The sequence below is a fragment of the Sparus aurata genome, chromosome 13, assembly GCF_900880675.1.
Source record: "Sparus aurata chromosome 13, fSpaAur1.1, whole genome shotgun sequence".
NCBI classification, from domain to species: Eukaryota; Metazoa; Chordata; class Actinopteri; order Spariformes; family Sparidae; genus Sparus; species Sparus aurata.
In genome coordinates, this window is record NC_044199.1 from 35,453,655 (window position 1) to 35,477,161 (window position 23,507).

At 40.6% G+C, this 23,507-nt stretch overlaps 2 protein-coding genes and 1 long non-coding RNA gene across 3 annotated transcripts in view; 2 read left to right on the forward strand and 1 right to left on the reverse strand.

The window, feature by feature from the left end:
* Positions 1-6,346: 6,346 nt before the first annotated feature.
* On the forward strand, positions 6,347-6,790 carry LOC115594818 (uncharacterized). The gene is made up of 3 exons (XR_003986561.1): positions 6,347-6,373; positions 6,584-6,613; positions 6,764-6,790. It is a non-coding gene; the product is annotated as an uncharacterized LOC115594818 (long non-coding RNA).
* Positions 6,791-7,629: 839 nt separating this feature from the next.
* Positions 7,630-16,287, reverse strand: foxred1 (FAD-dependent oxidoreductase domain containing 1). Its single transcript, XM_030439068.1, is given in 12 exon segments — positions 7,630-8,191; positions 8,467-8,571; positions 8,702-8,831; positions 11,120-11,280; positions 11,964-12,040; positions 13,861-13,962; positions 14,277-14,371; positions 14,454-14,572; positions 14,661-14,771; positions 15,374-15,522; positions 15,525-15,593; positions 15,963-16,287. Coding segments are annotated over 12 exon segments (1,515 nt in total). The 5' UTR covers positions 16,105-16,287; the 3' UTR covers positions 7,630-7,936.
* A 4,949-nt stretch (positions 16,288-21,236) lies between these two features.
* Positions 21,237-23,507, forward strand: part of LOC115594718 (F-BAR and double SH3 domains protein 2-like) — a 32,050-nt gene continuing 29,779 nt past the window's right edge. Inside the window, exon 1 of the mRNA XM_030438939.1 lies at positions 21,237-21,469. Coding sequence (XP_030294799.1) covers positions 21,449-21,469 — 21 coding nt within the window. The 5' untranslated portion in view covers positions 21,237-21,448. The remainder of the gene's footprint in view (positions 21,470-23,507) is intronic.

Here is a 23,507-nt window from a genome sequence, read left to right on the forward strand (position 1 = left end):
CCGGTTAGACGTCATTAGTGTGAGAACATCTTCAGAAGAGAGAGGGCTGTAGCAGGTGAGGCCATCGGAGGTGAGGGTCATGGGAGGTGCTTTCTAGATGGGCATAGGAGTAAATGAGGAGCTGATGTCTTTTACTTTCTCAGTAAAGTAAGTTACAAAGTCATCAGCAGTGAGGGAGGAATGGGGGGGGTGGGGGGGGAGGGGTGAGGAGAGAAGAGAATAAGAAGAATAGTTTCCTGGGGTTGGAGGCGGAGGAGTCGATCTTTGACAGGTAGAAGGCAGATTCGGCTGCTGATACCGTCGAGGTGAAGTCAGAGAGAAGGTGGTGGAAGTGGCAAAGTCATCAGGATGATTCTCTCTGCTGCTCATAGCACCGATCTGTTCAGACAGCCGGGGAGGAGGAGAGATGATTGGATGGTCGGGAGGGTTAGTGTCTAAAGAGGAGGAGAGGGAGGATAACAGAGTGGAGGAGGCTTCCTCAGTAGACATTAGAACTAATAGATATGTGGATGGTAGTGAGGACAGAACAGTAGAGGAGAGAGCGGAGGGAGAGAGGGATTTAAGGTTGCCGGCGGGTGGTGACCAAGTGAGGTGTAGGGACGAGCGAGGTGGTAGACTTCAAGAGGAGAGAGAAAGTGACAGCATGGTGGTTGGACACTGTGAGCGGGGTAAGAGCGCCAAGGTTCTACAGGACCTTGTGAAGACAAGATCGAGTTGGCTCCTGGCCCAGTGGGTCAGTGGAGAGGGGAGAGTGTGAGGTCAGATGTGGATAAGAAGTTGACAGATTCAGATGAGCGCAACTTCTTTGGGGGGATGTTGAAGTCTCCCAGGACAATGAGCGGTGTGCCATCGTCAGGGCAGCAGCTCAGGAGGGCGTCCATCTCATCAGAGAAGTCAGAGGACAGGGAGAGTGATAGATCACCACAATGTGGATATTGAAGGAAGTGTGACAGAGACAGCTTGGAATTCAAGTGCAGATTTGGGTTGGTGGTCAAGGGGAAGGACCTGGTAGGACCACATGGGGGAGATGAGGAGGCCAGTTCCTCCTCCTCGACCTGTTTGTCGTGGGGAGTGTGAGAATGAGTAGGCAGCTGAGAGGGCAGCTGGAGTGGCAGTGTTTTCTGGTGTGATCCAGGTCTCGGTAAGAACCAGGAAGTGGAAAGTCTGCAGGGAGGCATAGACTGAAATGGTGTCCGCCTTCTTGACTGCAGACTGGCAGTTCCATAGCCCCCCCAGTGCTTCAAGTTCAGTACTGGTGCAGAATGTTGAATGGGGCAGCTGTGGCTCGGTGGTCGAGCCAGTGTCTTGTTATCGGAAGGTTGCTGGTTCAGTTCCCCTGGTAAACATGTCAAAGTGTCCTTTGGCAAGATACTGAATCACAAACTGCGTCTGATGTGCTGGTCGGCACCCTACACGGCAGCCCATTATCAGTGTACGAATTACTGTAAGTTGCTTTGGACAAAAGCATCTGCTCATATGCCCTAAATGTAAATGTCGGGTAACAGCGATTGCCTGGGTTACAGCCTCGAGCAATGGTTCTCTGGTGAAGTCTTCTCCAGTTTGATGTCCTGACTGGGATTGGGTAGGATTCATGGTTGCAGTGGGTGGTGGACAGTGAGTTAATTGGACTCCCTCGATGGACTCCTGCAGAGAGACTCCTTACGTCTTTGTTCAACAACCTTCATTCGGCTGTAGTGACTAGGCCATATGTACTAGATTTACCTCATGCAGGCTTGGCATCGAGCCTATTTACCGCAGCTTAGTCGGCCCAAACTGGCTAATAACCGCTCAGCATTAACAGTTTTTACTCAAAAGTTACCCAGACAAGATTAAATATTTCAAGTAACTCAACTCTCCTGACAGAATGCCTAAACACCGTTTACGGTTCAGAGTACTCGAGTACAGTTCAGAGTACTTGAGTACAGTTTAGAGTAGAGTACGATTCGAGTTCTGGAGTACAGCTCAGAGTACTCGAGCTCAGTTCTGATTAACCAGTCTGCAGTCTTCCTTCAGGTTGAAATTCAACTTTTGTAGAAAAACTTGCCTGGAAGAAAAAAATAATGCTTTAATGAATTAATTACGAAGATAATTTATTAATCAGTAAATAGTCATAAAAACATGTGAAGAGTAAAAAGATCAAACATGACCAGGGTAACTCAAAGGTGATATTAAGTAAACATTGTACGTGACCTCTCAGACTCAGACAACTTTATTAATCCCACCAGGGGCAATTGGTTTCAGCAGCTTGCATACTGGCACAGTACAACAACACAGTACACACAATAAATAGATAGGGAATAAGGTAGAGTAAATAAATTTTGTAATTTTTTGTAATTTCAGAGACGAATAGCAGAGGGGATAAAAGATTTTAAAAAGCGGTTAGTCTTACCGACAGGTGAGACGTGGCGACGCCCTGAGGGCAACAGAGAAACCTCACCTGCAAGCACGTGACCAGGAGGAGACAAAATGTTGTTTGCTTTCCTCAGAGTTTGTTGGTCACATAACTGGTCAGGTCCCTAAATTTCACTCCTGTGATCTTGGATCATGTTTTAATAATGCTATACAAGCTGTTTTTATCTTTCAGTTTAAGGCTGGGAAACCAGCAGAGGAAGGAGAAACACAGGAGACTTTCGATAAAGGACTGATAAAAACGACAAAGAATAACAGGGCTGACAGAAAAAGAGTTCAGTTTGCGGAGAAGATGAATTCTCTGTTGCCATCGCTTCACAATGTCTGCAGTGTACACATCAAATTTCAGCTTCTCGTCAAAAAAGGTGCCTAGATATTTATATGAAGTGACCCTTTCTACAGTTCTGCCATGGATGGTGCTACCTGCGGCTGGGTTTTTGTCGCGTCTAAAATCAATTATAAGCTCCTTAGTTTTAGACACATTTAGGTCTAAGTAGTTTTTGTCACACCATGAAACAAAATCATCAAGAGCCTCCCCGTGTCCTGATTCAGATCCCTGAAGAAGAGACAGCAGTGCAGTGTCGTCAGAGAATTTGAGCAGGTAGCTTCCCTTCCTTGCCTAACGCTTCTGCATTCATCTGTATATAAAATAAAAAGTAAGGGGAGAGGACACACCCTTGTGGTGAGCTGGTGGACAGAGCTAAGGAGTCTGAAACACAGCCCTTTACAGAAACCCTCTGCTTTCTGTTAGTTAGAAAATCTAACAACCATAAAACAACCTGGTGGGGGAGATTAAAATCACTTATTAGCCTCTTAAGTAAAAGATGCGGCTGCATCAAATTGAAGGCCGAGGAAAAGTCAGCGGAAGGAGCCGAGCGTGAGCTTGAGGTTTTTCCAAGTGTCTATAGAGGCAGTTAAGGATAAAAAGCTTGGCGTCCTCCAAGCGACACTCTACAGACCAACGGACATCATTTGATATTCATGCAGCTCATTAATCACAATATTAGATGCTTTTGTTAAGAACATGATATTAGTGATTAAACCCGCTGCTAGAAACCTGGGAGTCATATTCGATTTGGATCTTACCTTTGACAAACACATTAAAACAGTTGTCCAGTCCTGCTACCTCCAACTCAGAACCATCACCAAAATCAAACCGATACTTTCTCATTCTGATCTGGAAAAAGTAATTCATGCATTCATTTTCTCCAGACTAGACTACTGTAACTCCCTCCTCTCCGGCATAAATCAAAAGTCGCTTTCCCGCCTCCAACTGGTCCAGAACGCAGCAGCTGGCCTTCTCACAGGTTTTAACAGACGACATCACATCACCCCAGTTTATGCTTCTCTGCATTGGCTCCCTGTTCATTTTAGAATTGATTTTAAGATTTTACTGATCACTTTTAAAGCTCGTCTTGGCCTGGCTCCAAGCTATATAACAGAATTGTTAACCCCATATGAGCCAGTTCGCAGCCTTAGATCCTCAGGTGGGGGCCTCTTGGCAGTTCCAAAGTCGAGGCTCAAATCTAAAGGGGACCGAGCTTTTTCTGTCATTGCCCCTCGGCTTTGGAACGACCTACCTGAGGAGATAAGGCTTGCAGAATCAGTAACTTCTTTTAAATCACTTCTTAAAACTCATTTTTATAGACTTGCCTTTTTGTGATGTTGTCTCCTTTTGACTTTTTAATTTTTAACTTTTGAGTTTAATTTAATCATTTATTATTTTTCATCTTCCCAATGTTCCTGCACTTTACTCCCATTATGTATAATGGTCTAAAATTATTTTCTGTTTCTATTGTTCTTATATGAAATCTCTTTATTACTCTAATACATTTAATTAAGTATTAACTATTTCTATTCCATTCGTTTGCTCTACATTCTCAATTGTAATTTTAATTGTGTTCCTTTTATTTGTTCTGCTTTGTTTGTCAAAGCACTTTGTAAACCCTGTTTTTAAAAGTGCTATATAAATAAAGTTATGATTATTATGATTATTATGATTATTATTATTATTATTATTACATATTAGAGTGTTTTTACTGTGATTATTATTTATGATGGTTTAGTTACAGACGACACTCTCATTTACATTTAAAACAATTTTCATCTCTTCCTCACTTAAATAAATTTAGCTCCTGTCTCATTCTAAATGAAATGAGACGGATGTTGATGCGTCATCTAAAAATATGAAAAACACAAATGGCTCAGTCTGCTGCTCGATTTCTTTGCAACAACTGAAATAATGTAATAAGGTGAATTATCCAGATACCAAACTGACCTCACATGTCATCGTTCACACTGCAGTTCCAAGTGACCTGAATCAGATTTTTTCGCTCATATGTGACCCATATCTGATTTGCTTTTGACAGTGTGAACAGCACAAGTCGCATTGAATCTGACATTTTCTAATCAGATTCAGGCCACATTTAAATGTGGTACTGAATCGGATACGTATCATATTTTTTTGAATGCGACCGCAATCTGAACAGCCAGGTCGCATTTAATGCGACTTTGACGTCATTCTGACCCGCGCTGCACTGTTTTGTAAATGAATGACAAATAAAGTTGATTGGAAAAAAAGTGTGCCACGGGCGGGAGCGAGCGGGAGCCACGAACATAATCAAAACAAACATGGAGGACAGCAGTGATCCTGCTCGGTGTAACCAGCCACATCCTGATCCCACCACTCCTGGCTCCGACGCCGCATCCAAGTACTCCTCTGTACGGATGTTGCTGCTATTGCTCCGCATAGAGCCATCATTAAAATATGAATTTTCTTTCTCCTCTTCCTCCTTCTTGATATCACCCGCTCACAAATTTGCCGGCTGCCGCCACACTGTTTTTAGCATTAAGCCATACAGTCCCACTTTACCGGTTGCCGTTGCCATGTTCGCTTCCGTAAACACCGCTGTGGCGTGATGTCATCAATGATCAACTGCGCATGCGGGTCACTTCAGGAACGTGAGCTGTTCACACAGAAATTCGTAGACAGGCCGCATTTAAAGAGGTAATGTGAACAGCCAAAAACAAAAAATCGGATTTGAGCCATAAATCGGAATTGTGCATTAAGACCTGCGGTGTGAACGTAGCCTTACAAACCTCTGAATTTACTGTGTGTAAATGTTAAAGTCATCCAGCCTCCTCAGCTCATTTTCTGTGCATTCAATATAATCTCAACGCTGTATGTGACTCTGAACAAGCTGCAGCGTTAACAGGGTTCAGTGGTCACTGATACTCTTCTGCCCTACACAGGAAAATCACAGTTCTGTTCATCGGAAATCTCACAAAAATAGAAAAATAATAAATAAATAAATTCAGAAATATAATTAAAAGTAAAGCAGTGAAATAAACTGTTTTGAACGTGTACTTATATTCACAAAGTTAAATTACAACAAACTGAATCTAAGCTCTGATCAATAACTGACGACACAACTAAAAAGTGTTGATTACTACAACTTTATTGGAACTGATCAACATGAAACAGAAATATATACTGATACAGAGTAAATGAGAAAAGACTGCGTCACATTATCATACACATTTTTAACTAGAAAAAGAATGTATCAAAAATGAAATAAAATGTAAAATGATTCAATGAGAAACAGAATAGCCAGAATACAGAAACGTTGTTCACACATCAATCAAATGTCGATCACACGTCAATCTAAGGAGTCGTCTGCTGGAGCAGCAGCATCTCTGCAGCAGGCAGGAAGAGACTGGACAAACTTATAAAGAAGACCAGATCCATCCTGGATCCTCTGGACCCGGTGCAGGTGTTGGGTGAGAGCAGGATGATGGACAAGCTGTCATCGCTGCCAGTGAAGGAGTCCAACCTGCAGGTCACTATCACAGCACCGGGCCGCTCCTTCAGAGACAGACTGATACACAAGTGTGTGAAGGAGAGGTACCGCAGATCTAAGTGTGTGAAGGAGAGGTACCACAGGTCCAGTTGTGTGAAGAAGAGGTACCGCAGGTCCAGTTGTTGGAAGGAGAGGTACCACAGATCTAAGTGTGTGAAGGAGAGGTACCACAGATCTAAGTGTGTGAAGGAGAGGTACCACAGGTCCAGTTGTGTGAAGAAGAGGTACCGCAGGTCCAGTTGTTGGAAGGAGAGGTACCGCAGATCTAAGTGTGTGAAGGAGAGGTACCATAGATCTAAGTGTGTGAAGGAGAGGTACCGCAGGTCCAGTTGTTGGAAGGAGAGGTACAACAGGTCCAGTTGTTGGAAGGAGAGGTACCACAGATCTAAGTGTGTGAAGGAGAGGTACCACAGGTCCAGTTGTGTGAAGAAGAGGTACCGCAGGTCCAGTTGTTGGAAGGAGAGGTACCACAGATCTAAGTGTGTGAAGGAGAGGTACCGCAGATCTAAGTGTGTGAAGGAGAGGTACCGCAGGTCCAGTTGTTGGAAGGAGAGGTACCACAGGTCCAGTTGTTGGAAGGAGAGGTACCACAGGTCCAGTTGTTGGAAGGAGAGGTACCACAGATCTAAGTGTGTGAAGGAGAGGTACCGCAGATCTAAGTGTGTGAAGGAGAGGTACCGCAGGTCCAGTTGTTGGAAGGAGAGGTACCACAGGTCCAGTTGTTGGAAGGAGAGGTACCGCAGGTCCAGTTGTGTGAAGAAGAGGTACCGCAGGTCCAGTTGTTGGAAGGAGAGGTACCGCAGGTCCAGTTGTTGGAAGGAGAGGTACCGCAGGTCCAGTTGTTGGAAGGAGAGGTACCACAGGTCCAGTTGTTGGAAGGAGAGGTACCGCAGATCTAAGTGTGTGAAGGAGAGGTACCGCAGGTCCAGTTGTTGGAAGGAGAGGTACCACAGGTCCTTCCTGCTGCTGTCAGACTGTAGAACCAGCACTGCTCCAGTGGACCTCACTGTGCAATAAATACTCTTCACATAACTCATTTCTCATTTTCAATTTTCATACTCATATTCATTATTTATTAACAATACACTACCACACTGTTTATAATTACAGTTTTATATTTGTACATAAAATGTATATACCATTTATTTTCTATTTCTGCTTTGGCTCTTCTCACCTTTTTATTATATTGTTTTTACTATTATTGTTTGTTATATTGAACTGTCTTTTGGCTGCTGTGATGCACAATTTTCCCGTTTGCGGGACTAATAAAGGAATTTCTGATGTGATTCTGAAATGTCGATCAAAGGTTGTTCACACGTTCATCAAACGTCAATCTAACGGCAATCAAACATCAGTCAAATGCTGATCAAACGTCAATCACATACTAAAGTACTTTACTTAAGTACTATTGTGAGGTAGTCACTGGTGACATTTTTCCACATCAATACAATTTTACAAACAATCCGCTGAAAAATAAGAGCTGTGATAATGTGGCAACAGCATGAATCACACAAGTCCAGATTCTGCTTCCTCTGGACAATATTCCTCTCCATCATGGGCTCCTGGTCAGGGCCGAGCAGCTGGTCAGTCCAGATGTGGACCAGTCGGTCTGGCCTTTGAGGAGTTGTGCTACATACGATGTTCTCAATGTTACACAATGTTTTGTTCTACACGATGTTCCTCTCCATCATGGGTTCCTGCGTCAGGATGCGTCTGAAGCCGAGTCCGCTCAGGTCCAGAGTTTTAAAGTTCCCATCCAGAATGAGTTCTGCAACAGCTCGACCCACAGCAGGGGAGTGCTGCAGGCCGTGACCACTGAACCCAGTCGCAAAGTACATGTTATTGATCAGAGGGTGGATACCGATGATCCCATTCTGATCAAATGTGTTGTAGTCATAGTAACCAGCCCAGGCACTCGTCACCTGACAGAGGCAGACAAAACATCAACATTAATCTGATTATAATTATTTATTCAAACTAAGACTAAGACTTCTGCTCACTGAAAGTCCAATATGTAGGACTCATTGCCATCTAGTGGTGAAGCTATTCAATTACAACTTTAATCTGAAAAGCGGTGTGGTCTTGCTCACAGTCCTGATACTCTGCTTTATTAATGAAGTGGACCAACATTTGTTAAATAATCACCAGTAAGAGAAACAAAGAAAACCTTGTTACTGATCGATCAATATATGTGTACCTTCAGTTTCTCAAAGGCTGGAACTCGATGAGCCAAACTGGGCCAAACTTTGTCCTCGAAGAACTGATGGTCCACGTCCAGGTTCCTGGTGTTGGGCTCCTCTGACTAAACCGACCCACAGGGAAGAAATGCATCAACCTCTTATAATAATTGACAGAAATATTGATAAAACTCCATAAACTCTTGATTGTGATTGACTGAAGTATTGATGAAGCAGCCTCAGAGTGTGTCAGACCTCCTCTGGTGAAGTCCCGGTTATGAAGTTTCCTCCTAACCCTTCCCGTCTGAAGTAAACTCCAGAATAGTCAATGAGGAAGGGCGTATCCAGACCTGGACCGTCAGGACAGTGGACTACATACACGTACCTGAAACATGACATCATTTATCTATAAATACAAGGAATCTCTGTCTGTCTATCTGTGTGTGTGTGTGTGTGTGTGTGTGTGTGTGTGTGTGTGTGTGTGTGTCTGTTGGTCAAATATCTCTGCGGATCAGGATCACACTGACCCGAGACTTTCAACATGGCTGCTGCGTGGTTCAGTGGTGTGCATCTAAGCATTTGTATAACTATTATATGTAATAGTTACATATAACTTTGTACATTTTTTAAATGTATGCACAAATTTAGCAAACAACAATTTATATTATCATTAACTAGTGCAGTGCCCGTAACAAAAGTGTATTCCTATAAAAATGTGGGAGGTTAAGAGGCTTTTTCCTGGATGGCCAAATGAGGTTGTGTTTGAAGGTGGGACGTCAGGGATATTTAGGTTTGTTGTGAAATCCGATATTCCAGGGTATAATTGGCTGTTTTTGACTATTTTTGATTTTGCCATTATATTTCACCTTAAAAACTCTTTACTTGGTGTCATTATTTTTAGCACAACCTCACATGTGTGACTGTACAGTAATTTTTTTTATTTTGACAAACTGTATTAACACAATGGACCTAAAATCACAAAAAACCCATAAAATCTGAGTAGAAAGAGTTAGATTTTTTTTACTGTGAAAACCACAAATAAACATATTTACAACAAACCATTTTTTTTTTTTTTTACTTATAATGCAAATATAAATTGTTGTTTGCTAAATTTGTGCATACATTTAAAAAATGTACAAAGTTATATGTAACTATTTACATTTAAATGCAGGCAATGCTCAGGTCTGCCTGAGCTCCTTCCAGCTGAATGAAGAGCTGCACTGCCTGCTCCACATTCAGCTTCTCCTCATTGTTCTGACTCATTAAATGAAAAAACCAACTCCACTACACACTCAACACACTACACCAAACACTACATAACACACTAACTACACACTCCAAACACTCTAAATGTAACAAATCTAGCCGAACATCCACAGATTCTGATTCCACTTTGTTGTCCACGCGTCTCCGGATCTCCTCAGACCCGAACAGACTCGGTCCGGACTCGTTTAATCTCATTAATCCACAACAGTCAGTTTAGATGCACAGAACAGAACAGAACGGGACCGAACCGCCGGCAAAATCCCGGTCCAGCTCGCTCCGCTGCAGGTATAAATCCGCTTGTTTCTTCAGGTATGTCGTGGGCTTGATCTCTGCAGTGATTGGCTCTGGTGCGCACGTGACTGTGGTGGCTCTAGTGGACTATGCTCGGCGGAATTTGTAAAGCATTTATGAAATCATTTATTCACGGTATCACTGCAGTCCAAACAAATGCTTAGATGCACACCACTGAACCACGCAGCAGCCATGTTGAAAGTCTCGGGTCAGTGTGATCCTGATCCGCAGAGATATTTGACCAACAGACACACACACACACACACACACACACACACACACACACACACACACACAGAGATTCCGTGCATTTATAGATAGATAAGTAAAAAAAAAAAAAGGTTTGTTAAACATATTTGTGGTTTTCACAGTAAAAAAATCTAACTTTTTCTACTCAGATTTTATGGGTTTTTTGTGATTTTAGGTCCATTGTGTTAATACAGTTTGTCAAAATAAAAAAATTACTGTACAGTCACACATGTGAGGTTGTGCTGAAAATAATGACACCAAGTAAATAATTTTTAAGGTGAAATATAATGGCAAAATCAAAAATAGTCAAAAACAGCCAATTATACCCTGGAATATCGGATTTCACAACAAACCTAAATATCCCTGACGTCCCACCTTCAAACACAGCCTCATTTGGCCATCCAGGAAAAAGCTACTTAACCTCCCACTTTTTTATAGGAATACACTTTTCTTACGGGCACTGCACTAGTATAATATAACACACTGTACACAGACCTGAAACACATACACAGGTAGGATCATTTCCATGTCAGTGACGTTCTAATACAATTCTGCTTCAGTCAAACCCAACGTCAGAACCGATCCGGAGTCTTGTTTATTGATGATCCTTCTGATCTTTTTTGGTATCATCAGACCTTCAGTGTGAGTCTGACTGTGTTCTGTCCTCACTTGGAGACCAGTTAAAACCACTTACAGCCCAGTTTGACCAGTATGTTTTAAAATGGCCACATAAGTAAAACCCTTCAAATTAAAGCAGTCGACACTGTTAGCTGTCAGAATATTAATGACGTGACCTGAAGGAGGCGCTGCAGCTCTCTTCAGTTGTTATGTAAGAGAAAAACACATCTCCTTCAGTTAATGGACAACCTTTTTCGAGGCTCAACAGGAAGTGGAATTCCAGCGATAGTGTTCTTGGGACCGAAGCCGATTCCCACCATGTCCGCCAGTTTACCAGAAAATGCTCCGGCGGCGTTCACCACGATCGCACACTCAACGGGCTGATACTCCAGGCTGTTAGGCATCTGTACCTGATCAATACATCAATACACAACAACTACACAACATCAATACAAATCCAATTGTATACTTTACTGAAGTACAACTACAAATACTAGAGGTTAAAAATACTTAAGTTAAAGTCTTGAATTCAAGCACTTCTCTTGTAAAAACACAAAGGCGTACTAACAGGTGAATACACACTTAAAGTATCAGTGTAATAGTAATCAGAGTACTGAGTATGACATGTTTATTACTATGTATGAAGGCTATTAACTGTCGGCTAATGTCGAGCTGATCTGATTAACAGAAATTTATTTCAGATTAAAGATTTATTGTTTATGATTATATTCAGTGCCCTGATTGTAAATGTTTATTATTTATGTTAACAAAAAACAAAATCCAGACAAAGAAATGTAATGACACACAAAATTTAGCAAAACTAGCAATTTTTTAAAACCTGGTGCAATGCATCTCTCCTTGTAATATACAGGGTTAATGTTTTATTGTCCACTGTCCCTGTTCAAATAAAAGAAATAATAACAATAACAATAATAATAATAACAGCAATAATAATAATAAACAGAAGTAAACTAAATTATAATAAAATCATCACACTGTCTGTTTCATATTAAAATCTTTGTGTAGCAGCAGCATTAAAGGGAAATACTTCAGTATAGTATTTAGAGTAAATGTACTCAGTGACTTTACTTACTTTGACAGATTGTATTCTCCTGAGAGGAAGACTCTCACCATCAGCTGTCGTCACCACATTAGTCGAGTGTTTAAAATCTGTGGAGGCAATACTGATATCAGATAATCAGAACTAAACAATAATCTAATCAATATTAATTAACACATTCACAACTGATCAATAATACATATTCTCACATTTAGAGCTGATCAGTTATCAATATCCATGCTCCATGGTAGCAGAGTGTGTTTAGTCTTCTGTGTAAACCTGACTGTTTTTTTTATGATTTGCAATTTTTATATCTAATACTATTTAGATCAGTCACACAACATAATATAAATCAAGTTGTCAATAACAACAACAAAACACACCCCCACCTGTCCCACCTGTATCCAAGAGGGGTCAACCCACTTATACACTTATAGAGTGGCTTGTCAATCATGACTATCCTACACACATAATTAACAAAGAGAGACATGACAGGTCGTAATAAACACAATCCTGTAAGTAAGCTACAAGGAATAAGGAAACAAAAAACAACAAACAATTACAACACGTCCATCATCTCTCACGCCCGTTCATTCCAGACAATGAGCCTCCACTTGCTCTTTACACTGTCACTGCTACAGTGTCGAGGTACAGGCCCGGTTCTGTCCTGCATCCTGGATGACATTCCTTCATATGCAGCTACTTTGCCCAGTTCAGTCACCCATATTTTTCAAAATAATCATGTGGCCTTGTATTTCTTTAACTATTATAAGGACTCTTCCCAAGGGCTCACCCCGTCTCTACACAGTTCCTCTGATTCTTCAGCATCAAATTGTTTGGATTTCAGAATAGAAAATATCTTTTTTCTCTTAACTGGATGTCCCAGGAACTTCACATTCCAAGTCGAGATGCACAAATTGTCAAATTTAGCAGTCATACACATATTCCCCGCGCTTTCACTCTCCTGGCTTTGGCTGTGGTATTGGTGCCCTGTGCGACCAATCGATCTCTGGTGGCTGCACAGATTCATCCCAGTCGAGGACCAACGTCAGTAGTTTGTGCATAAACACCATCATGTCCCTGCTTTCTTTACCCTCTGGGACGCCCACGAATCGTAGAGTATCCTGTCTGTTCTCCATATGTTCAAGTTTGTCACTGAGGTCCTTCATCTCCGCTTCAGTGGCGGCAGGATTAGTCTCCAGCGACGCCTCCATTTTTCCATTCCATTTTTATCGGCATCCTCCAGCCATTCAACCTTCTTCTACACTGTCACCATACGCGATATCAGTGAAGACAGTTTCCCTTTAACCAAGGCTGTGGTTCGGCGTATGTCCTCGGGCCTGGCTCAATCACCGGATATTTTTTGCAGAGTAACAAAGATGTTTGCAATGTCCTGAAGGACATGTGCTCCCTCTGGCACTTCTGAACTGTTGCCGTCGCCCTCATGATCTGCGTTCTGAGACTGCAAATGCTTCTTAATGTCCCCGCTTATAAGCTGCTTTGCCATCCAATGCAACCAAAGAGTTTCTGAGTGTAAAACGCGGTTGTTTAACTATTTTAGATGATAATTACAGGATTAATTCACCGATGCGAGTCAGAGCCTCATCACAGGCAGCCATCTTCACCAACCGCACAACGTGAATCCTGTTTGATGTTTTAACAGCATGTCAATTAAAAACTAAACCAAGCCACATTTAAAAAATACCTGTTTTAAGTGAAGGAAAAGTTCAGTAAAACAAACGCCTCTTACAACGTGTAAATATTATAAAACTGGACCGATCACTGATTTTCACACTCGAAACACATGCACAGTTTATAAAACCTGATGTTGGCTGTGTGTGTTGGAGGAATGTGAAGCTTTCTGGTGAAATTAGTCACATTTTAACAGAAAGCTCCCTCATGAAGTGAGAGGTCAGACGTCAGAACCAACCTGTGACCTCTCCACAGCACTGAAACACTCCCATGGAGACTGCTTTCCTCCTGAAGGCGTTCAGAAGAGTCCAAGGGTCGAACCAGCCCTCGTTCTCCAAACCTGAGACATTAAACAGTTACTGTTGTTAGACAGATGTTCATATATCACATTTAAATTAATATACATTTAAACATCAACTGTAGCGTTCAGCGGAGTGCAACAGTCCAACCAGCCCTCGTTCTCCAAACCTGAGACATTAAACAGTTACTGTTGTTTCCACATCAAAACTTGTGAGATAATTATTGTTAATAAGTCAAAAAGTTAAAATTTCTATCCAGAAAAAAGAGAACGTATCATCAGTTAATGGTAACTCTGAGTGATTATCACTCTGATTGATTAAATAGAAGTAGTGATTGATTATGACATGCACTGACCGTATGAAGAGAGCACCACGCCGTCTGTATTGATCCATGGAAACTTGTCCTTCAGTTGAGTCGGAGACAGAAGACGCACTTTGGCTCCCGCACTCCTGCAGGTCAATCAATCAATGAATCAATGACTGATCAATAACTCAACAGGAAGTTATTATCAGCTGTAGTGATGACTGACACCTCTGGATGCTGTAGTTCTCCTCCATGATGTGAGCCACCTGCTCACTGGCCAAGAAAAGGTAACCTGACTGGTTGAACTGGAGGTTGATCGGGTCCTCGTTCAGCACGCCCAGGTGGTCCTGACACACAGGTAATCAATCACAGTTAATCAATCACAGCACGCCATGAAACACACAGGTGATCATAACATGACTCAGCAGGATGTACATTGATGTTCCTCATGAAGTCTGCAGAGGCCAGAGACAGGTGGATGTTCTCAGGTAAAGAAAACTGCTGTCTGATCCCCCCAGCTGATAACACCGTGGAGGCCTGGGAGTACTGCGCGCGCGCACACACACACACACACACACACACACACACACACACACACACATACAGGTTAATACAGAGTTGTGTAGAGCCAGTGAACATTTTATAATTATCACTGAGCTGCTGCGAACGTAAGCAACTCACTATATATATATATATATATATATATATATATATATATATATATATATATATATATACATATATACATATACACATATATACATATACACATATATACATATACACATATATATATACACACATATATACATATATACATATATATATATATATATACATATATACATATATATATATATATACATATATACAGTATATATATATATATACATATATACAGTATATATATATATATACATATATACAGTATATATATATATATCTATATAGATATATATATATATATATATACATATATACAGTATATATATATACATATATACAGTATATATATATATATATATATACATATATATACATATATATATATATATATATATATATACATATATACATATATACATATATATATATATATATATATAAAAATATATATATATAAAAAAAATATGATATCCGGTCCTCACCGTGGTGTCTTTCTCCACCACCACCACTTTGACTTCCCCTCGGACCCTCTCCTTCTGCTTCAGCCAGTAGGCGATGGACCAGCCCACCACCCCGCCTCCCACGATCACTATGTCGGCTCTCTCCGGCGGGAGGTTCGGGTTGATCTCCAGGGGCTCCAGCTGCTCCCCGGCAGCGCGTCAGCAGCCTTCTGCCTCATAGCTGCCAGCTGGGCTTCCAGATCTCATTCACAAAAGACAGACTTTACTCCTCTTCATAACCGTTCGCCAGATATTCACCCACCACCAACAACTCCACATATTTTCTGAAACTTTAGATACAAATCTACAATTCGGCACATATAATAACTCACATATTACAAAATATGTATAGAGCTGACCTCCATCTCAGTAGGCTAGCTTTAGACACCACTGTAAACGTTTACATTTACAACACCAACCTGTTGTTCACACACATTATGAGCGGACCGAATGATAAACAGTCGTCATACTCTAACGCTTATAACCCCGTTCATCGTACACTTTAATACTTCAGGCTGTCACTTAATAATTCATTCTGTGAATGTGAAGCTCGTCAGCACTGAGTTCCAACCTTTGAAGAAGTCACTCCGGAGAGCTGAGCCTGAGCTCAGGCTTTGAATTAACGTCCATGTATGAGGTCGAGTCTCCCGCCGGGACGTCAATAAAGCTCGAGCTGTGCGCACCTTCACGTGCAGCCTGCGCCACGTAGACATCCTGTACAGCCACTACGTGAAAATAACTACCGTTTACTACCGTTAACTACCGTTAACTGGCGTTAAGTAGCCGTAACTAGCGGTGGGTTGTTGGTCGGCTCAGTTATCTGCAGCAACATGAACAAACCGACATGTCTCCAGGTGGAACGCTGCCACAGTTCGACCTGTAATGTGACACTTCCGTCAAGCGAAACAACAAAGTGCCGCAGAGAAACCCCGGTTTCTTTCCTTCAAAATAAAAGCACAAACAGTGATGGGCGCCACCATGTAGAACTTACAGGAGCATGTTTTTCCTCTCGTGTAACAGTGTGAACAGCTAATGACAGTTTTATAAAGAATCCAACGGTCGTACTTGAGAGAAAGTAAAGATATGTATATACTAGTAACTAATGTATCACAAGTTGGTGTAATGGAACAAAAAGTAGAATATTTGCCTTTTAAATTAAATTATACATTTAAATGTGGTGGAATGAAAGTATAAAGTTACTTTCTCTGACTGTGTGAACTGTGTCTGTGTGTCTGTTGTCATTACACGGCACATTCTTACAGCAGAGGACACAGTGTGTTTCAGCTGGTGTTTGCTGATTTCTGGCTGGGCGGTAAGAAAACTTTTTATTTTGAAAAGTGCTCCGGAAGCTTGATTAACTTCCTATAAACTTGATGCATTGAGGAAAGAGGCAGTAGCTCGTCACGTGACCTCAGAGCAGCAATCAGAGGACAGAAACACAACTCTGTAAGTGGTTAAGTGTAAAGATCATACTGACTTTATGTCATCATGTGGCTGCAGTTTGTAACAAAACACATTTTAATGAAACTGCTGTAAACACATGAAGAACACAGACACAAAGTCAGAGCCTGTTTTAAACTGAGCCCGTGTCCTCCAGCACTCATTTTCATATTTCACACACACTCACAGACGTCTTTGTTCCCTTCATTTGACTTCGTGATTATCAGGTTTTATTCAAATGTGTTGCATCCTCCACAGCTGGTCATGAAGTGGTACCGTCCTCTGTTACCGCACGTCCACCATCAGGGCCTGAATTCGTCAAAGACGAATTAACCAGTTTCTGCTGTCGCACTGCATCTGTCCACACACACACACATCAGTTTGATGAATATGTCTGATCTGTTTTAATCAGTTTAAGATTAACAATCTAACCCTATCTGCCTAATAACGAGCTGACAGCTGATATAATAGATATCTTGTCTCGTTTTCTTTTCCGCTGTTTCCGTGGGGTCGCGGGACGTTGCCGCTTTTTATCCCCTTGAGGGGTTGCGGGGCTTACTGGGGCCAAATCCAGTTTTACTCATGGTACACCCTGAATGAGTCGCCAGCTCATTGCTGGACCCTTACTGATGGCAGTGGCTGCCACACAAGGTGCCAACTGCACATCAGGAGCAATTCTGGGGTTCAGTATCTTGCTCAAGGGTACTTCGACATGTAGCTCAGTCCCACCCCAGTGGAGCCGGGGATTTGAACCAGTGACCTTCCGACCTTCCGATCACTGGTCCACCAGCTCTACCCCCTGAGCTACAGCCGCCCCCTTTAATAGATATCATATGATATAAAGAATATAACATGAGGAATATGCTTTAATATAAGGAATGTGGTATAACATAAGGAATATAATATGATTAAAGGAATATGGTCAAATAAAAGGAATTTGGTATATGATATAGGGAATGTGGTATAATATAAGGAATATAAGGAATACAATATGATATAAAGATTATAATGTAATATAAGGAATATCATGTAGTATAAGGATTATAATAGAATATATATAATATAAGAAATACAATGTAAGATAAGGAATATAGCATAATATAAGGAATATAATGTAATATAAAGAAGATAATCTAATATAAATATATCACATCAGCTTACATGAAGCAGGTACAGAAGAGGATTAGGGCCGCATGTGAATTTTTTTTTTTAGTTCTGACTTTAAAGTCCGAATTCTGAGAAAAAAGTCAGAATCCTGAGATTGAAGTCAGAATTCTGAGAAAAAAGTCAGAATTCTGAGATTAAAGACAGAATTCTGACTTTTTTCTCAGAATTCTGACTTTATTCTTAGAATTCTGAGAAAAAAGTCAGAATTCTGACTTTAATCTCAGAATTCTGAGAATAAAGTCAGAAGTCTGACTTTAATCAAACCTTAACTCAACTGCGCTAACCTGTTAGCATGGCTGCATTAAGACAACAATAAATAAGTTGCTGGAGGAAGATGGTTGGCTGTTGAGTCTCATCCTCAGGTCATCTGATGCTCATGGTCCAACCTCAGCCTGAAGTGTCAGCAAATTATATATTTAAAATTTTAATTGTTGTTTTCATCAGAATCACAAAAACTTTATTGATCAGGAAAGTGAAACTTTACAGTTACTTCTCCTCTTGAATAGAAAAGCCCAGCAGAGAAATGATAGGTAATAGATCAATATAAAAGAATGGCATTTGAACACATAATATAATAAATACATTTAAAAATAAAACGTAAAACAAACAAACAAACAGAAAAACAACAAACCAGCTGACCTTTAAGATGTTGGGCTCCTGATGACTGCCTGTTCTTCTCAGAACGCACTGCCATAAAAATCTACAGTGTTTTATTTAAGACATTAATTTATATGAAACATAAAATCATGAAGGTCTTCACACTTCCTTCATTTTCAGGAACAACATGACATTAAAAGTCATAAAATGCAAAGAAGAGAATCATACCAACATAAGTAAACAAACAGATGATCCATAGAGGATCAATCATCACTATTAATCTGAGTGTGTGAACAGAAAATGTCCAGAAGAGGGCGATCTGTCAGAGTTAATAATGTGAAGATCAATAAGGTCTCCCATTATCATTAACTAGTGCAGTGCCCGTAAGAAAAGTGTATTCCTATAGAAAAATGGGAGGTTAAGTAGCTTTTTCCTGGATGGCCAAATGAGGCTGTGTTTGAAGGTGGGACGTCAGGGATATTTAGGTTTGTTGTGAAATCCGATATTCCAGGGTATAACTGGCCGTTGACTAATTGACTATTTTTGATTTTGCCATTATATTTCACCTTAAAAACTATTTACTTGGTGTCATTATTTTCAGCACAACCTCACATGTGTGACTGTACAGTTATTTTTTTATTTTGACAAACTGTATTAACACAATGGACCTAAAATCAAGTCGAAGTATCCTTGAGCAAGATACTGAACCCCGAAGTTGCTCCTGATGTGCAGTTGGCACCTTGTGAAGGCAGCCACTGCCATCAGTAAGGGTCCTGCGATGAGCTGGCGACTCGTCCAGGGTGAACCCTGGCCTACGCCCATAGAGTAAGACTGGATTTGGCCCCAGTAAGCCCCGCAACCCCTTAGGGGGGAAAAAAGCGGCAACATCCCGCGACCCTCATGGATAAGCAGAAAGAAAACGGAATGGAATGGACCTAAAATCACAAAAAATCCATAAAATCTGAGTAGAAAAAGTTAGATTTTTTTACTGTGAAAATCACAAATATGTTTAACAAACCTTTTTTGTTTTTTTTTTTACTTATAATGCAAATATAAATTGTTGTTTGCTAAATTTGTGCATACATTTTAAACATTTACAAAGTTATATGTAACTATTTACATTTAAATGCAGGCAATGCTCAGGTCTGCCTGAGCTCCTTCCAGCTGAATGAAGAGCTGCACTGCCTGCTCCACATTCAGCTTCTCCTCATTATTCTGACTCATTAAACAAAAAAACGACTCCACTACACACTCAACACACTACACCAAACACTACATAACACACTAACTTTACACTCCAAACACGCTAAATGTCACAAATCTCTCAACTCTCAATATCGCTGTCTACACGCCGAGCATTGTTCGGCCTGTCAATCATCTGCCTACGTCCCTCCCACAACTTCCTGTTCCTCAACAACCAAACTTGCTGCTTGGACACTTTCGTGACAAAAGCCCGTTTATACCGTTTCTTCCTGCACCAGACACAAAGCTAGCGTGATGGCAATGTTCGCGAAAAAGCGTGGCGGACATTATTTACCCTAAGTCCAGTTTTGGACGTGCCGATGCTTCCGGTCCGTCGCCTCGGGAGGTGGGCCGTGTGGCTAGCGGCTAGCAGCTAGCTAGTCTCCGGATCTCCTCAGACCCGAACAGACTCGGTCCGGACTCGTTTAATCTCATTAATCCACAACAGTCAGTTTAGATGCACAGAACAGAACAGAACGGGACCGAACCGCTGGCAAAATCCCGGTCCAGCTCGCTCCGCTGCAGGTATAAATCCGCTTGTTTCTTCAGGTATGTCGTGGGCTTGAGCTCTGCAGTGATTGGCTCTGGTGCGCACTTGGCCACGGTGTGCAGTGATTGGCTCTGGTGTGCATGTGACAGAGGTGGCTCCGGTGGACAATGCTTGTGGAATTTGTAAAGCATTTATGAAATAATTTATTCACGGTATCATTGCAGTCCAAACAAATGCTTAGTTGCACACCACTGAAGCACGCAGCAGCCATGTTGAAAGTCTCAGGTCAGTCCGATCCTGATCCGCAGAGATATTTGACCAACAGACACATAGACACACAAACAGAAAGACAGAGATTCCGTGCTTTTATAGAGAGATACACCACAAACACTAATGAATATATCTCTGAACAATCTGGAACAGATTACACTTAGATTGCTTTACTATCTCTTATTTCTGCTTTCACCGATGATTAATATGTATTATAGGCTCATTGTAACTGACTCTTCACACTACACATGATCATTTCTTTATCTGGTGTATATAAATATATATTTATCAGCTGCTGCCAAAAATGATAGAGCATGAAAAAGTAAAACAATTCTTTAATTTATCTCGTTGATTTAAAGACACTGAAATAAAATGTGTTGTTTACTAATATCAGACATTATAGATTACCACCTCATCAATAGGCTGTGAAGTCACCAGACAATCAAAATATTAATCAACTATCATCAATAATCTTTGTGTTTAACATCATGATTCTCTTTCTTTACGTTCTGGTGTTTGTTCTTTAAAATGATGTACAATTGTAAGCAGTTTTGGTCGGATGGTCCGTTCTTTTATTTTGAAGACTTTGTACGGAAGTACTTTTTGTGTGTTTTATCCTGAAAGGGTGTCCGGACGTGTGTTGTTTGATGGTGTGTAGTTTGACTCGTGTGTTTTGTGTTCCCTGGGGCCACTGTGTTTTCTACGGGACACTACTTACTCTTTAGCGGACTCATTATGGCCGCCTGAGCCGGACTCAAACATCTTTATTCTGTCAGCATTTGGTCCAAATACTTGTCAGACTTTTCCACAGAAACTTTCGTCTCTGTCAGTTTTTATGTCCATGAATCAGGATGCAGCCCCCGCCGAGAAAGGTGAGTGTTGCCGTTGTAGCTTGTGAGCTAACTTAACGTTACTTGACGCCGAGCTGCCGCCGCCGCCGCCGCCGCCGCTGCTGCATATTTAATGGTTCAAATGTTGGCTTTGTTACTACTCGGCTGCCTCAGACGGTCAACTCACACTTTAGATGTGAACCAGTTTGTTGGGATGTGACTTTAATTATTCTCTGTTGTCTCTCTGAAGTTCAGCGAAGGAAGAAAACTTGTAAAAAAAAAAAAAAAAAAAAAAACCCCACACATTTAAAAGTCCATGTGCCTCAGTTTTTAGGGAGAAAAGCCCGTTAACGATCCCTGCTCCCTCCCGACGACCCTGCTAAAGATGAGACGACAAAACTGTTTTTATCAAATACCGATGAAAAACATGTCGACACGTTTCAGAAATAACGGAACACAAGTGTCGTGTTACAGACGACAGAGTCTCAGAGCAACTCTGAAGTTAAAGTAAATATCAGTCTGCTTCTGCTGCTGGTTGTGATTATGGCAGAACAGGAAAAACTACAGTCAAGATTTTATTCAAACCAAATGTAGATTTTATTTGTTGTCTTTGCCGATTTTTTGAGTGGATCCACATTTATTAAAAAATCTACAGTAAAGTTATTCTCTGTTGTTTCAGCATGTTTGGAGCCATTTGAATGTAAACGGACACATTTTTGTAGGTAGTTTGGTTCATTTTTTTTCTCGCACAAGAGAAGTTTGAGGGGAAAAGAAGAAAAAACAAGTTAGCCGTAAAATGTCAAAAATACAGTTAAAATAGTCTTTAAAACTTGAACGTAAACTTGTTTAAACGTTTTACTTCTAGAAAATAAACGTAACAATAAAAATGTGACAAAGTCAGTTTCTGTGTGAAAAAATGTTCCTGTGGATCAGATTTCACAAACAAGCTGAGCAGAGATGGTTGACTGACTGTTTCTGCTCCAGTCAGGCTCCACTTAAATGTTTAATGTGTGTGTGTGTGTGTGTGTGTGTGTGTGTGTGTGTGTGTGTGTGTGTGTGTATATATCAGGGTTCGTACGGGTGCTTGAAATCCTTGAAAGTGCTTGAATTTCAATGATGCATTTTCAAGGTCTAAAAAGTGCTTGGATTTTAGTTTAAGTGCTTGAAAGTGCTTGACATTATAACTCTGTGTCTTGGCAAAATTGGGATCAGACTGGATAGTTTGCTCAGTACAAGGAGAAATAAAATCACTGTGTGTGTGTGTATCATCACACATGCAGCCTGGTAGCAATAGAGAAGGATGGCTGAGGAGAAGGTGAATTTGATGCAATTTGGACTGATGACATGTTCAGTATTAATAAACTTTGATGAATAAGCGAACAGCTTAAAAAAGGTTTTGTCAAAAAAAAACCATGACATGGTGTTCTCAGGTCTCTCCTTGTCTCGGTGCAAGTGTGCCTGAAGAACACCAAGTGGCTTCCCTTTTTTTGGATTAAACTTTGTGTTCTCCTTTTAATTTCTAAAGTTTTTGCTATTATGATGCATCATTTTAGATGTTTACAGCATAATACAATGTACATACATACATACATACATACATACACACACACACACACACACACACATATATATATATATATATATATATATATATATATATATATATATATATATATACATTATACATATATACATACAGAGAGAGAGAGATACAGAGAGAGATAAGATATATCAAAAAAAGAGAGAAGAGAGAGAGAAAGAGAGATTATAGAGAGAGAGAGAAGAACACACAAAAGAAGAGAAGATAGAGAGAGAAAAGATATAGAGAGATATAGAGAGAGAAAAAAAACATAAAGAGATATAGAGATAGAATAGAGAGAGAGAAGAAAAACACAAATAGAGAGATAGAGAGAGATACATATAGAGAGATAGAGAGAGAGATATAGAGAGATAAAACACAAACATCATAGATATATATATAGATAGAACAGATATATATAGAATATAGAGATATATAGATGATATAGTATATAGATATATAGATATATATATAGATATAGAATATATACACACAAAAATA